This window comes from Schistocerca serialis, chromosome 6 (genome assembly GCF_023864345.2).
Source record: "Schistocerca serialis cubense isolate TAMUIC-IGC-003099 chromosome 6, iqSchSeri2.2, whole genome shotgun sequence".
Taxonomy (NCBI): domain Eukaryota; kingdom Metazoa; phylum Arthropoda; class Insecta; order Orthoptera; family Acrididae; genus Schistocerca; species Schistocerca serialis.
The window spans coordinates 84,787,576-84,803,750 of record NC_064643.1 but is presented as its reverse complement, the minus strand read 5'-3'; the positions used below and the strand labels follow the sequence as shown (position 1 = coordinate 84,803,750).

At 44.9% G+C, this 16,175-nt stretch overlaps 1 protein-coding gene across 1 annotated transcript in view; it reads right to left on the bottom strand.

The window, feature by feature from the left end:
* LOC126484309 (UDP-glycosyltransferase UGT5-like) overlaps window positions 1-16,175 on the bottom strand; it is an 83,023-nt gene that overhangs the window by 52,513 nt on the left and 14,335 nt on the right. The window contains exon 3 of the mRNA XM_050107743.1: window positions 6,535-6,855. Coding sequence (XP_049963700.1) covers window positions 6,535-6,855 — 321 coding nt within the window. The remainder of the gene's footprint in view (window positions 1-6,534; window positions 6,856-16,175) is intronic.

Here is a 16,175-nt window from a genome sequence, read left to right as displayed (position 1 = left end):
CGGTTAAATGGTTCAAATCGCTCTGAGCACTATGGGACTTGACATCTGAGGTCATCAGTCCCCTAGAACTTAGAACTACTTAAACCTAACTAACCTATGGACATCACACACATCCATGCCCGAGCCAGGATTCGAACCTGCGCCCGTAGCGGTCGCGCGGTTCCAGACTGTAGCGCCTAGAACCGCTCGGCCACACCGGCCGGCGTAAGTGATTAAAGAATGAGTATTTCGTCAGGACATGAAGAACGGTCGAAGATCGAGGACAAGAAGTATAAAGTGCTGGGGGGATCTCCACTCTACAAATGGCTATGGCCAGAAAGACAGTGCCAGAAAGACACAGCCTAGCTATGATCTCCTTGCGGCAAGAGGGCCGAGAGGAGGTCGTCCAAGCCGCTGGGAGAGGCTTCGTTCCCCGGAGCTTGTTCTCATGAAGGGAAGGATGGCCAGTGGTGATGCCAAAGTGACACCACCTGCTGAGAGGCGGCAACACAGAGATCAAAGGCCGGAATGAAAGACCTAGCGGGCTGAGGTACGCGGACTGCAGCCTCGGCAGCAGCGTCAGCGGCCAAATTTGACGTCAGACCGACGTGGCCAGGGACCCACATACACCTCACGGTGGCTCCATCAAGAGTGAGCAAGTGACAGCTTTCCTAAATCCTTTGCACTAAGGGATGGACGGTGTACGACACACAGAGACTGAGTGGCACTGAGAGAGTCGGAGCAGACGACATACGAGGTGCGACAATAAAGTAGTGAGACTGATGTGAAAAAAAATGTTGCTTACCGTTTTAGTCAAGTTTAGTGTTGTCTCCTTCAACGCAGTTCCCTTCTGATTACACACATTTTTTCCAGCCCGTCTGCCATTGATGGTAACATTTCTGGAACTCATCTTCTGTAATATCCACCAAGACCCTCATCGCAGCTTTTTGGACATCATCTGTTATTTGAAAATGGCGTCCCTTGACCACCGTTTTAACTCTTTGAAATAGAAAAAAGTCGTACGGAGCGATGTCTGGTGCATAAGGTCGCTGTGGTAGTACTGAAGTTAGTTTCGAGGTTAAAAATTGCTGTACTGAAAGAGCAGTATGGGATGGCGCATTATAGTGATGCAGAATCCAATTACACTACTGGCCATTAAGATTGCTATACCAAGAAGAAATGCAGATGATAAACGGGTATTCATTGGACAAATATATTATACCAGAACTGACATGTGAGTACATTTTCACGCAATTTGGGTGCATAGATCCTGAGACATCAGTACCCAGAACAACCAACTCTGGCGGTAATAACGGCCTTTATACGCCTGGCCATTGAGTCAAACAGCTTGTATAGCGTGTACAGGTACAGCTGGCCATGTACCTTCAAGACGATACCACAGTTCGTCAAGATTAGTGAGTGGCGTCTTCTGACGAGCCAGTTGCCCGACCATCATTGACCAGACGTTTTCAGTTGGTGGGAGATCTGGAGAATGTGCCGGCCAGGCCAGCAGTCGAACATTTTCTGTATCCAGAAAGGCCCATAGAGGACCTGCAACATGTGGTCGTGCATTATCCTGCTGAAATGTAGGGTTTCGCAAGGATCGAATGAAGGGTAGAGCCACGGGTCGTAACACATCTGAAATGTAACGTCCACTGTTCAAAGTGCCGTCAATGCGAACAAGAGGTGACCGAGACGTGTAACCATTGGTACCCCATACCATCACGCCGTGTGATACGCCAGTATGGCGATGACGAATACGCGCTTCCAACGTGCGTTCACCGCGATGTCGCCAAACACGGTTGCGACCATCATGATGCTGTAAACAGAACCTGGATTTATCCGAAAAAATTACGTTTTGCCATTCATGCACCCAGGTTCGTCGTTGAGTACACCATCGCAGGCACTCCTGTCTGTGATTCAGCGTCAAGGGTAACCGCAGCCATGGCCTCCGAGCTGATACTCCATGCTGCTGCAAACGTAGTCGAACTGTTCGTGGAGATGGTTGTTGTCTTGCAAACGCCCCCATCTGTTGACTCAGGGATAGAGGCGTGGCTGCATGATCCGTTACAGCCATGCGGATAAGATGCCTGTCATCTCGACTGCTGGTGATACGACGCCGTTGGGATCCAGCACGGCGTTCCGTATTACCCTCCTAAACCCACCGATTCCATATTCTACTAATAGTCATTGGATCTCGACCTACGCGAGCAGCAATGTCGCGATACGATAAACCGCAATGGCGATAGGCTACAATCCGTCCTTTATCAAAGTCGGAAACGTGATGGTACGCATTTGTCCTCCTTACACGAGGCATCACAACAATGTTTCACCAGGCAACGTCGGTCAACTGCTGTTTGTGCATGAGAAATGGGCTGGAAAGTTTCCTCGTGTCAGCACATTGTAGGTGTCGCCACCGGCGCCAACCTTATGTGAATGTTCTGAAAAGCTAATCATTTGCATATCACAGCATCTTCTTTTGTCGGTTAAATTTCGCCTCTGTAGCACGTCATCTTCGTGGTGTAGCAATTTTAATGACCAGTAGTGTATCAGCAATGTTGGCACGTACACGAAGAACTCTTTTACGAAGTGTTTCTAAAATTTATTTGTAATAATATTGGTTAACTCTTTGTCCTGGAGGCACCCACTCTTTATGAACAATTCACTTGAAATCAAAGGAGCACACATGCATGCATTTCACTTTTAACTTTGACAAGCGAGCTTTTTTTGGTCTGGGGTATCCCTCTGAGCACCATTGCGAACTTTGTCGTTTTGTCTCTGGATCGTACTGAAGAAACCAACTTTCATCACCACTGATAACACGGTTCAACAATTCTGGATTGATCTCCATTTGCTCTAACAGATCAGCTGCCACATTTTTGCGTGTTTCTCACTGTTGTGGTGTGACATTTTTGGGGACCATTTTTGCACAAATATTTCTCATACCAAGATCTTCAGTTATTGTTAGACGAACCGTTTCTCGATATATGTTCAGATCTCCTGCAATCATTTTCACGGATAATCTTCCATCAGATCGTACGAGTTCACGCACCGTGGCCAAGTTGACATCCGTCCGTGAGGCTGATGGTCGTCCACTGTCGTCTTCATCTTCAACATTCGTTCTGCCTACACTAAACATTTTATGCCAACGAAAAACTTGAGCTCTTGACATAACCTCTTCTCCAAAAGCCTTATGAAGCTTACCGTAAGTTGTCGTCGCGTTTTCACCCAATTTAACGGAAAAAGAAATGGCATACCGTTGCGCAATATTATGCGGTTCCATTTCCGTGACGAGAGACACAAACACGTGTTATCTTATTACAGCACAACTCACGACTGAGCAGTTGCGTCGATGTGCCACGTGGACTAAAAGCAGCTTATAGACCAAGGTCAAAGATATCGTGCCTACGCAAGCCTGCAGGGTTGCCACATCTTGCAAAGAATTATTACTTTATTGTCGCACCTCGTAATTGAAAAGCCTGTGTCGCCGGATGAACTGAGTGGCCTAGTACAGGGCAAAGAGCTTCGCTGAAAATACTGGACTCATTTAGTGTGTTCTGAACTATAAATCTACGTGTGCATTTGCATAGCTACAGCTGAGACTAGCGAGCAAAGATATGTTTTGCTGTAACTAATAAAGTGGCTACAGTTACTACAAGCCACACCACAAGTTGGGAAACGGGGCCAAATTTCTAGTAGTTTACTGTCAAGTTGAGATTTTCACAAATGTTTTATTCGTATCTTACAGAAACTAGCAGTACGGCAATAAAGAGCCTTTTAAACAAGCCGCTAACGGCAATTAATAATTTATAGCAATACAACAATTTTAAAAAATTTAAAGAACATTAGTAAACAGGCTACTAAAGTAAATACAGAACTTTGTTAATAAGGTATGGTGAGGTAGTGAAGCTACCAACACCGCCACTAAAAAAAATTAAACAGGTCTCAGCAAACACGAGATTAATGGCAATAAAAGGAATTTACAAACTAGGAGGAATTTAAAAAAAATTGAAACAAAAGTGTCCTGGAATATCTTTAGAACATAACAGATATGACGGACCCGTGTAAGGCGGCCACAAATCACCCACTCAGGGATGCTCAGGCTAGACAGAATACTGACCAATTTAAATACGCCCGTAAACACAATTGCCCAGGCTAGACAGAATACGACCAATTTAAATATGCCCGTAAACACAATTGCCACTCTCAGGCTGGTCACTGCACCGACTTTTAGTCAGCGAAAACTTGTTATAAGAAGCCTTAACTGCTGACAGAATTAGAGCTAACCTAGTGCAAGGAAAGGTTACACCACACAGTCCTGAATGAGCGACCACACGATCAACCAACAAGAAGCATGAATTTATTCATAACCCACGACAGAATAGTGAAACAACTAAACTGCCCAAAACTACACCTCCCATCGGGCAGTAACGAGAGGAGGAGGAAAGATCACTGTCTTCAATTACACCGGTGCCAGGGACAGGAAACCCGGTCGCCGGAGGCCACAAGGCAGAAGAGACACTGGTTACGCACACTTATTACTTAATGATTAAACCTTCCACTAACTTAACTTGCAATTATGCTCGAACAGGCAGTACACGACCTCTGATGGCAAGGATCCACACATCCGACCGCGCACGCGTCACCAGCGTACCCAACACGCCACGGTCACGCGACAACACGCTCTGTCACCGGAGTTCACGTCTTCTCTGCAACGTTGACGGGTAGTGACCGCTCCTTCATGTTAGGTGTCTCCTTTTAAACTCCAGTGTTGAAACGGAGGATTTAAAGAAGCTTATTAACGTCCCACCAAGGCGAAATGAACAGCAACTACTCGTGGGGCGATTCTGTATACAACCAACACGCGGGGAGCTCTTCCGCCAACTCCACCCGCTCGTTACACACAACCGACATACATCACGTGGCGACTCGGTACAACCGACCACGCCTGCTTCGCGCTGGAGAGCCACACTGCCCTCCCGTGTCCACCACACTCTCTGTGCCGCACTCCCCCTACTTCCGCGCCACCACCCGAGGTTACCACCGGCCAAAGATCTCACTTTCTCCATAACAGTTTCCCGGAAGCAAAACGCAGATATCGATAGCAGAGGTAGCGTTCTCGCTTCCCACGCCCGGGTTCCCGGGTTCGATTCCCGGCGGGGTCAGGGATTTTCTCTGCCTCGTGATGGCTGGGTGTTGTGTGCTGTCCTTAGGTTAGTTAGGTTTAAGTAGTTCTAAGTTCTAGGGGACTGATGACCATAGATGTTAAGTCCCATAGTGCTCAGAGCCATTTGAACCATCGATAGCAGAGGGAAAAGACAACCAAGCAGCCACTTAATGACAGACAACATATCAAACAAACATGTCATGGGAAGAAAAGGAAAACCAATGCAATCTAAACACGAGGTGTAGCTCGATACATGGCTCAGTTACTTATTCAAAATGTTCTAATTAACTGAATTATTACTATATACCTCAGTTCCCAAGGAGTCAGACGCAACAGCGAGTACACATTCCAGTGCCCAGAAATGTGACTGCAAAATAGTGGGCAAAGACGGAATCGATACCGCTTACAAGGGAACCTCCCCATTGCACCCCACTCAGATTTAGTTATAAGTTGGCACAGCGGATATGCCTTGAAAAACTGAACACAGATCAATCGAGAAAACAGGAAGAAGTCGTGTGGAACTATGAAAAAAATAAGCAAAATATGCAAACTCAGTAGTCCATGCACAAGATATGCAACATCAAGGATAATATGATCTCAGGAGCGTCGTGGTCCCGTAGTTAGCGTGAGCAGCTGCGGAACGAGAGGTCCTTGGTTCAAGTCTTTCCTCGAGCGAAAAATTTAATTTTTTTGGGAGTGATTATCACATCCACAAGAAAACCTAAATCGGGCAAGGTAGAAGAATCTTTTTACCCATTCGACAAGTGTACAAATTAGGTGGGTCGACAACATATTCCTGTCATGTGACGCACATCCCGTAACCAGTTTCGTATAGAATATATCAGACGTGGTTTCCTGTGGAGGAATCGGTTGACCTATGACCTTGCGATCAAATGTTTTCGGTTCCCATTGGAGAGGCACGTCCTTTCGTTTACTAATCGCACGGTTTTGCTGTGCGGTCGCAAAACACAGACACTAAATGTATTACAGTGAACAGAGATGTCGATGAACGAACGGACAGATCATAACTTTGCGAAAATAAAGAAAGTAAACTTCTCACTCAAGGGAAGTCTTGAACCGAGCAGCTCTCGCTTCGCAACTACTCACGCTAACCACGGGACCACGGCGCTCCTGAGCTCCCACTCTCCTTGATATTGCCTATCTTGTGCATAGACTACTCAGTTTGTATATTTTGCTTATTTTTTTCATAGTTCCACAACTTCTTGCTGTTTTCTCGATTGATCTGTGTTCAGTTTTTCAAGGCCTATCCACTGTGCCAACTTATAACTAAATCTGAGGGGGGTGCGATGGGAAGGTTCCCCTGTTAGAGGTACGTGACAGTGATGTCGCAATGTGCCGTTTGTCCTAGTGTGGGACGGGACTCGCACCTGCGGCAGCGGCTGCGGCGGCTGGATGTGCATGCCGGCCACGTGCACCAGGGCAGGCACGGCGGGCAGCGGCTGACCCAGGCTCCAGTGGCTGTTGGCCAGCAGCAGGCTGGTGCGGCGAGACAGCTGCGCCGTCGGCGGAACGCCCTCCCCCAGCGCCTCGCGCACCACAGCGTCCACCTCGAGGTCCGAGCACAGCCAGTAGCCCAGCCTGGCCGCCACGTGCCCCACGCTGTGCACCAGCCGCTGCCAGAAGCTGAAGGGCGGCGTGCCGGAGGAGAAGTACGTCTGGCTGTAGGCCGGGTGCTCCGGGTTCCCCACCTTAAAAAAAGAAAGAAAAAAAAGGTTCAAATGACTGAGCACTATGGGACACAACTGCTGAGGTCATCAGCCCCCTAGAACTACTTAAACCTAACTAACCTAAGGACGACACACACATCCATGCCCGAGGCAGGATGCAGGATTCGAACCTGCGACCGTAGGGGTCGCGCGGTTCCAGATTGTAGCGCCTAGAACCGCTCGGCCACTCCTGCCGGCTTAAAAAAAAAAAAAAAAAAAAAAAAAAAAGGGGGGGGACGTTTATTGTACCACAGCTTCTTCATCAATACTACCACTCAGTGAAGACGGGAAACTAAAATTATAATAGTCTATTTACTCTTCCAATGACCGTTAGCGCCGGAATTAATTTTTTCTTGATTTTTGTAAAAAAAATTGCGTTATTATGTCTGTTAAAGGCATAAATTACACGACAGAGTTGCTTCGACGGAAGTCATTACCGCCATTAGCAAGATATTTGATGTTGCCATATGGCAACGCTAGGCGCTTTCACTACCTAAATTTATACAGATTACAACTTCAATTAAAATAAGTAGGTTATTGAAATTTCTTATTACACATACAAGTTTTGTGCAAATTTATTATTCAGTTTTCATCATAAATTGATACTTTATAACACAGTACAATTAATAATCAAAAATCAAATCTTGAACTCAGCATTATTTTACATGAAATGGAATAAAACAGTCAATACACAATCCCACATTACACTTTGAACACATTGTTCTCACAACAGATTTACAGTCATTGTGTGCACACCTTTTCTTCTTCTTTCCTTCTGTGTGCTGGACGAGGTGGTCAGTCTTATTAAATCTAATTGAATCTGATATGCGGCTGTCGGAACATTCCTTGATGCAGATGGTCTCTCGGCTCCTTTTGGTAGAGCTTGGTGTCTTTGCAAGTACACTGTTGCTACTTCTCTCTTGAAATCAAGCTGAGAAATAGTTTAGTTTCACGCTTTATTATACAAAATCCAACTGTTTTGCATGGCAACATCTAACAACCATGTAAAGAGACACCAGTAGTATTTCTTGCTTCTTATTGCAATGTGATAGCATGCTAGATTCTGATCCATCTGATCAGTACCTCCCGTATGTGTATTATATGTGGCTACCAGTTTTGGTCTGGGAATCATTATATTTCGTTTTTTTAGTTGCGAGAATCTCTTGACTTGGCCAACTTCCTGTGCACCACATGAAGAAGAGATCATTGTGACAACTCAGTTGTCCAGCCACCACACACATAAAAATCCATCATTCTTCTCTATTTCTGTCCCAAAATATCCCCGATCTTTCGTAGAAAATAATTTTGGGGGTCATCAAACAAATCACCTTCAATATCGTCATTATAAAGAATCTCCAGCGCCTCAGCAAGCGAGAAACCTCTTCTAAAACAAAAAAGAAAAAAATTGATCCTTTTACAGAATACAAGCACCTAACGTAGCCGTATGGCAACACCGACGTTCAAACGGCCTAAATGAACGTACTTTATTTCACAGCAAGCGGTAACCTCCAAAGAATATATATTTGAGTATTTAAAGCAGAACCATACTAAAAAACCAAATTATATATCGTAAGTTACTGCGTAAAACGTACTTACTCGAACTTATATTCCATTTTTATTCGTCATTCATCAAACGAAGACTTCCGACACAGCTTACGACGCAGAATTTAAATGTATTTTTAAAACTGTTGCATTGTAGTGATCTTTACAGTCTAGCGGAGCGGAATCCAGTGCTTCCAACACTGTCGCTTCGTTGATGTCGTGGAATCAACGATTTTTAAAAAGTTTTACAAACGTTGCCATATGGCAACGCACAGCGCTAATGGGTTATGGTTCAAATGGCTCTGAGTACTATGGGACTTGACGTCTATGGTCATGAGTCCCCTAGAACTTAGAACTACTTAAACCTAACTAACCTAAGGACATCACACAACACCCAATCACGAGGCAGAGAAAATCCCTGACCCCCCCTAATGGGTTGAAGTGACATTGTTTCCAGAAGATGTTTGGAAGGTAGGAGACGAGATACTGGCACAAGTACAGCTGTGAGCACGGTGCGTGAGTCGTGCTTGGGTAGCTCAGATGGTAGAGCACTCGCCCGCGAAAGGCAAAGGTCCCGAGTTCGAGTCTCGGTCCGGCATACAGTTTTAATCTGCCAGGAAGTTTCAGTGACATTGTTGTTGTTAATCGGAACACGTGAGGCAATACTGACCCTACGATTTATCTTAGAACATAGATTAAGGAAAGGCAAACCTACGTTTCTAGCATTTGTAGACTTAGAGAAAGCTTTTGACAATGTTGACTGGAATACTCTCTTTCAAATTCTGAAGGTGGCAGGGGTAAAATACAGGGAGCGAAAAGGTATTTACAATTTGTACAGAAACCAGATGGCAGTTAAAAGAGTCGAGGGACATGAAAGGGAAGCAGTGGTTGGGAAGGGAGTGAGACAGGGTTGTAGCCCATCCCCGATGTTGTTCAATCTCTATATTGAGCAAGCAGTGAAGGAAACAAAAGAAAAATTCGGAGTAGGTATTAAAATCCATGGAGAAGAAATAAAAACTGAGGTTCGCCGATGACATTGCAATTCTGTCAGAGACAGCAAAGGACTTGGAAGAGCAGTTGAACGGAATGGATAGTGTCTTGAAAGTGTAAGGTGTCAGGCAAATCCAACACCTTCCCTGAAAACCCTGACTTGAGAAGCAAATCCAGTAGTATGTCACATAACTCCGAATAAATCGTGACATTAAATTAACCAAAGTAATACGAGTAACAAGTGAGCAAATGGAGTATCACAGACTAACACAAGAATGCCTAAATGCATGTCATACCCTCCCACCGTGAGACAGACGCAGTTCCGAGGGGAGAAACGAGAACAGAAGCTGAGAGCTGAACCGTGTTAAGCTGAAGGCCCTACGATAAGGGACGGGCACCCACGTCGCCAGGTAATCGCTAGGACCACCCCAGCCGCAAGTTTTAGCGTGAGACTTTTTCGCGTCTCTGTTACGTTGCAAACTTTAAAAACATTGCCCCACCACGAAAAGTATTACGTTTCTCATTGGATAGACAGAATTTTTGCAGGCGAAGCTTAAGGTTAACATTGAGACCCTGATTGGTCAGATGAAAACACAGCCAGATAGTTTTTTTAAACCAACTTCGGTAAATTGTGGTAAGGAGAAGTTAGGAGAGTGTTGCTTCCGAGACGGCGAGGTGAGCGGAGCGGTGCTGCCCGCCGCCCCCTGACGAACACTGACAAGGTAATGAACGCACCCGATGCCGCATAACAGCGCATAAAGGTTCGCTCAGAACTGCAGAAGTCTCATCTGTTACACCCCCTTTTTGCGTAATACTAGTGTCGATCGTGAATTAAAGCTCATGGTGTTCACATTTGCCACTTCAAGTAAAAATCTGAAAAGCGATGATTTTTCCATTATATAGTTATTTAGAAGCCACATCAGCCACTGTAATTTACGTCAAGTTAGATAAGTAATTAAAGATAATTGAGGGTCATTGTAGACCATTTTGATAGTTTTCTCTTTTGTGAAACTTAATTTAAACCTAGATTATAGATGTGATATGGCATAGGTCATCCTTCGATCCATTGTAGAACTTGGAAACCCATTCAGGGAATATTGGTTCACATTTTTGTTGAACGCAGTTGGTTTTTACCATCCTGTATTAAAACATTTCCTTTTATCAATAGTGCAATTTATAAACAATGTTGTGTGAGTAGAATAAAATTTCCAATGGTAAACTAAACTGCTTTTTCGATGTTATATTACCAGCTAACTAAAAATAGGAAAGCCTTGAACCCCTTCCATTAAATTTAGTTAGTATTAAGATTCTTTTACAGGGAGTGCAGTGGAGCTGACGCTGAAATCATTAAGTATTTGGTTATATCATCGCTAGTCTCACTGAACTCTTCTGAATTCTACATGTCATGTGTGGTCTGACGTCTCCTTACCAGCAACAGGTCCCAGGTTCAAACTAGTCAATTCCCTAAAAAACACGCTCAGAGCGTAGTTGCGCGAAAGTGGTAGGGAGACACGATATAGAACAAACAGACACCACACAGAATGTTAGAAAAGGAGGATCTAAGATGAACATCAACAAAAGCGAAACGAGCATAATGGAATGTAGTCGAATTAAGTCGGGTGATGCTGAGGGAATTAGATTAGGAAATGAGACACTTAAAGTAGTAAAGGAGTTTTGCTATTTGGGGAGCAAAATAACTGATGATGGTCGAAGTAGAGAGGATATAAAATGTAGGCTGGCAATGGGAAGGAAAGCGTTTCTGAAAAAGAGAAATTTGTTAACATCGAGTATAGATTTAAGTGCCAGGAAGTCGTTTCTGACAGTATTTGTATGGAGTGAAACATGGACGATAAATAGTTTGGACACGAAGAGAATAGAAGCTTACGAAATGTGGTGCTACAGAAGAATGCTGATGATTAGATGGGTAGATCACATAACTAATGAGGAAGTATTGAATAGGATTCGGGAGAAGTTTGTGGCACAACTTGACTAGAAGAAGGGATCGGTTGGTAGGACATGTTCTGAGGCATCAAGGGATCACCAATTTAGTATTGGAGGGCAGCGTGGGGGGTAAAAATCTTAGAGGGAGACCAAGAGATGAATACACTAAGGAGATTCAGAAGGATGTTGGTTGCAGTAGGTACTGGGAGATGATGAAACTTGCACAGGATAGAGTAGCATGGAGAGCTGCACCAAACCAGTCTCAGGACTGAAGACCACAACAACCACAACAACAACAACAACAACAACAACAACATGGTCATCAGTCCGAAGACTGGTTTGATGGAGCTCCGCTTTCGACTCTATCCTGGGCGGACCTCTTCATATGCGAATAACTACTGCAACCTAAATCCGTCTTAATATGCTTACCGTATTCCTCACTTGGTGTCCCTCTACTATTTTCAGCCCCTACACTTTCCTCCAGTACTAAACTAGTGATCCCTTGATGTCAGAATGTGTCCTATGAACCGATTCCTTCTTTTGGTCAAGTTGTACCTCACAAATTTCTTGTCTCCTGTTCTTTTCAGTACCTCGTCATTAGTTACGTGATCAACCCAATTAATCTTCAGCATTCTTCTGTACGACTACATTTCCAAAGCTTCCATTCTCTTTTTGTCTAAACTGTTTAACCTCCATATTTCACTTCCATACATGGGTACAAAAATCAAATGGCTCTGAGCACTGCGGGACTCAACATCTGAGGTCATCAGTCCTCTAGAACTTAGAACAACTTAAAACTAACCTAAGGACATCACACACATCCATGCTCGAGACAGGATTCGAACCTGCGACCGTAGCAGTCACGCGGTTCCGGACTGAAGCGCCTAAAACCGTTCGGCCACCGCGGCCGGTATATGGCTACACTCCAAGCAGTTTCAGAAAAAACTTCCTTACACTTGAGTCTATATTCGTTGGTAAACAACTTTCTCTTCTTCAGAAGAGCTGTTCTTGCCAGCGCCAGTCTACGTTGTACATCCTCTCTACTTTGATCATCATCAGTTAGTTTGCTGCCCAAATAGCAAAACTCATCTACTACTTTAAGTGTTGCATTTTCTAATCTAAATCCCTTACCATAGCCTGATTTCATCTGACTAAATTCGATAATCCTTGTTTTCTTTTGTTGACGTTCATCTCTTTTCTTCTCAAGACACCGTCCATTCCGTTCAACGGCTCATCCAAGTCCTTCCTGTCTCTGACAGAATTGCAGTGTCATCGACAAACCTCAGTTTTCATTTTTTATCCCTGTACTTGACTTCCTATTTCGTCCGCCCCCAGTAGCTGAATGCTCACCGGCACGGTAACCAGCGTGTTCGGTCAGAGGGTTAGCTGCCCTCTGTAATAAAAGAACTGAGTTAATGGAGCAACGACGAACTGAAACGGGTGTCTTGCGACGTCCGCCCCTAGCAGACACAACGAACGGGACTTTGTAAAAAAAAAAAAAAAAATGGTCAGCGTGGCGGATTGTCAATCGTCTGGGCCCGGGTTGTTCGATTCCTGGCTGGGTCGGGGTATTTTCTCCGTCCAGGAACTGGGTGTTGTGCTGTCCTCCTTATCATCGTCCTATCATCCTCATCGACTGCACGTCAAATTGAAAGAACGGCACCCGGCGAACGGCCTGCCCGACGGGGGCCCTAGCCATACGATTAAATAAATAAATTTCCTATTCCAAATTTTGTTTTCGTTTCCTTTACTGCTTGTTCAATATAGAGGTTGAATAACATCGGGGATAGGCTACAACCCTGTCTCACTTCCTTCCCACCCGCTGCTTCCCTTTCATGCCCCTCGACTCTTATAACTGCCATCTGGTTTCTGTACGAATTGTAAATAGCCTTTCGGTCCCTGTTATTGCCTCTGCTAGCTTCAGAATTTCAATGAGAGTATTCCAGGCAACACTGAACAGCTTTCTCTAAGTCTACAAATCCTGTAAACGTAGGCTACCTTTCCTTAACGTATCTTCTAAGATAAGTCATAGCGCCAGGAGTGGCTCGCGTGTTCCTACATTTGTTAGCTTGGGTAAAGTTCTGCTTCTTAGCTTTGGTTCTCTAATGGGTGTTCTCCTAGTGTACTGTGTAGAATGTCTTTCCTTTGAGATAATCTGGAAGCTACACACAAAGGATTGTAGCACACCAAAACTGTAGTTTCGCACAGCAAGGACTGCTAGAGTTTGAAGTCGATTCTAGGCGAAACTCCCTGGCAAATCAAAACTGTGTACCATACCAGAACTCGAACGTAGAACCTTTACCATTGGCGGGAGGCTGGGCTATCCGTGCACAACACTCGACCTGCTCTCACAGCGTTACATCCGCCGGTTCCGGAATTCGAGTTGGACTCCCACGACACCAGAAAGGACTCGCGGTGGCACGACCCTTCGTCAGCTCTGGTTTCGCAAGTGTAGCCTGTCTGTGTTGCGAAAGGCAGGTGGGACTCTTTACGGCGCACCGCTCCACTCCCGGTAACGATTTGAGTTCTACTTTATTCACGTTCGCAGCACACTGCCATGTTTCAGTGCGCGCCACGTGTAGTCGAGACACTTACTTCCTTACTTACTTATTGAATCTGATGTAACTTAGTTATATGGCCTCACGAAGAAAATGAATTCTCAGAATTTGTATATTTTCTGCACGACGTTAATTCTAAGTTACACTTCGCAACGGAAAAACGGAGAAGACGTCCAATGTCAGTTTTGGATGTACAGTGTGTAACTAAATTCCCCTTGCAGACTTTGAGAACTTGTAGTGGGGATCAAGGCAGTTCAGTTTAGCTGTTTTCTTGTTTCACGCAAAATACCGAGTGTTTATAATTGAAGTGCAGCTACTCACGGATGTCCACTGTGGTCTGTAATTATCGTAGGGTAGCGAAGCTTGGCGGATATGCTAGTGAGTTAATGCGGAACCGATTTAAGTTTGAATATAATTAGTTCTAATTTTCTGCACCAGGCGCAAATCTGCCGCTGTACACCGTTAGTATCGCGGTATGACTTCCAGGTTGTCATTTGACTAGACATAACGTGAGTGAACAGTACGGTTGTCGAGAAGAGATACCGTGCACTGTTAATGAAAATATTTTTATGTGAGCAGTAGCAATTACAACGCTGCATTGAGAGAACATCGCCGACTAAAAGGTCTGAGGACAGGCCCCATGTCATTTAATGGTTTAAAGAAAATGATAATGAAAGTTGAAAACACGGGAGAGCTTTGTGTGGCACCTGGAAGAGGAAGACGTCGTGTCCCGGTGGAAGTCGTTGACGAGGCTGCTGTTGCTGTTGCTGTTGCTGTACTGGCCAAGCAGCACGCGCCCGTGTAGCGCTAGTGCTTGGCCATTGTCACCATACGATGGTCAACAATGCCGAAAGTTTTGCGACGTACAGGGTGAAAAGTATTTAAACCGACAAACTCTGGGAGGTTGTAGGGGACATCAAAACAAATATTTTTCCCTAATGTCATTCTTTCGTATGAGGAGTAGTTAAACCGGTAGAGGAAGATTTCTCTGGCGGCAAATTAATTAAACCAACAAACACTTTTCCATTTTTTTATGATCAAGAGACAACACATTAACACAACCCAATTTCAATTACAGTAGATTTTCAAATTTGCCTCCATTGACACGGAAACAAAGGTTACACCGACGGATCATGTTTTGACACGGGCAAAAACCCAAGGAGTATCCTGAATTGTTCCTGCTGCTGCTACTATCCGGACAACCAGATCCTCTTCTGATGCAACAGGAGTTGCGTAAACAAGGTTGCGCATCTCTCCCCACACAAAAAAAGTCCACAGGGGACGTATCTTGGGATCGAGCAGGCCATGGTACAGAACCACCTCTGCCAATCCACGTTTCTAGGAACCGTCGGTCCAGGAATCGACGCACACGACGACTGAGAAATACCGGCGCCCCATCATCTAGGAACCACATGCGTTGTCTTGTAGGGAGCGGGTAGTTGATAAACTCGCTCTGCAGCTACGTAGTACGCACCAACCATATCAATGTACTCACTCCAGGTGTATCGCTCCATTAGTAAACAGAGACAATGCACTACTACACTGGTGGACAGAAGTTGCCTACAACGGAAGAGCATAATACGCCCTCTAACAACTGAAGAGCGTAATACGGCCTCCACCGGTTTAAATAATTCTCATAGGAAAAAATGACATCAGGGAAAAATATTTGTTTAGATGTCCCCTACAACCTCCCAGAGTTTGTCGGTTTAAATACTTTTCACCCTGTATATTATCCATACAAGATCCAGACGGTGCAGCAACTGAACCCCGTGATCCGCAGTAAGGTTCTGAATTTTCTCTTCGATTTCTGCCACAGATCGAAGTTGATGACATGTGGGCAGGCATTATTCTATGGCGTGACGAGACACACACAAAAAAAAAGTTCAAATGTGTGTGAAATCTTATGGGACTTAACTGCTGAGGTCATCAGTCCCTAAGCTTGCGCACTACTTAACCTAAATTATCCTAAGGACAAGCACACACCCATGCCCGAGGGAAGATTCGAGCCTCCGCTGCAACCAGCCGCACAGTCCATGACTGCAGCGCCTAAGACAGCTCGGTTATCCCGCGCGGCTGACGAGGCACATTTTACACTACAAGGTGCAGTAAATACACAGAACTGTCGAATTTGGAGTACTGTTAGATCGCGTGTTGCACACTGCTTGAATACTGCTCACAGGTGTGGGATCCGTACCAAATAGGGTTGATAGAAGAGATAGAGAAGATCCAGTAGATAGCAGCGCTCTTCGTTACAGGATCATTTAGTAATCG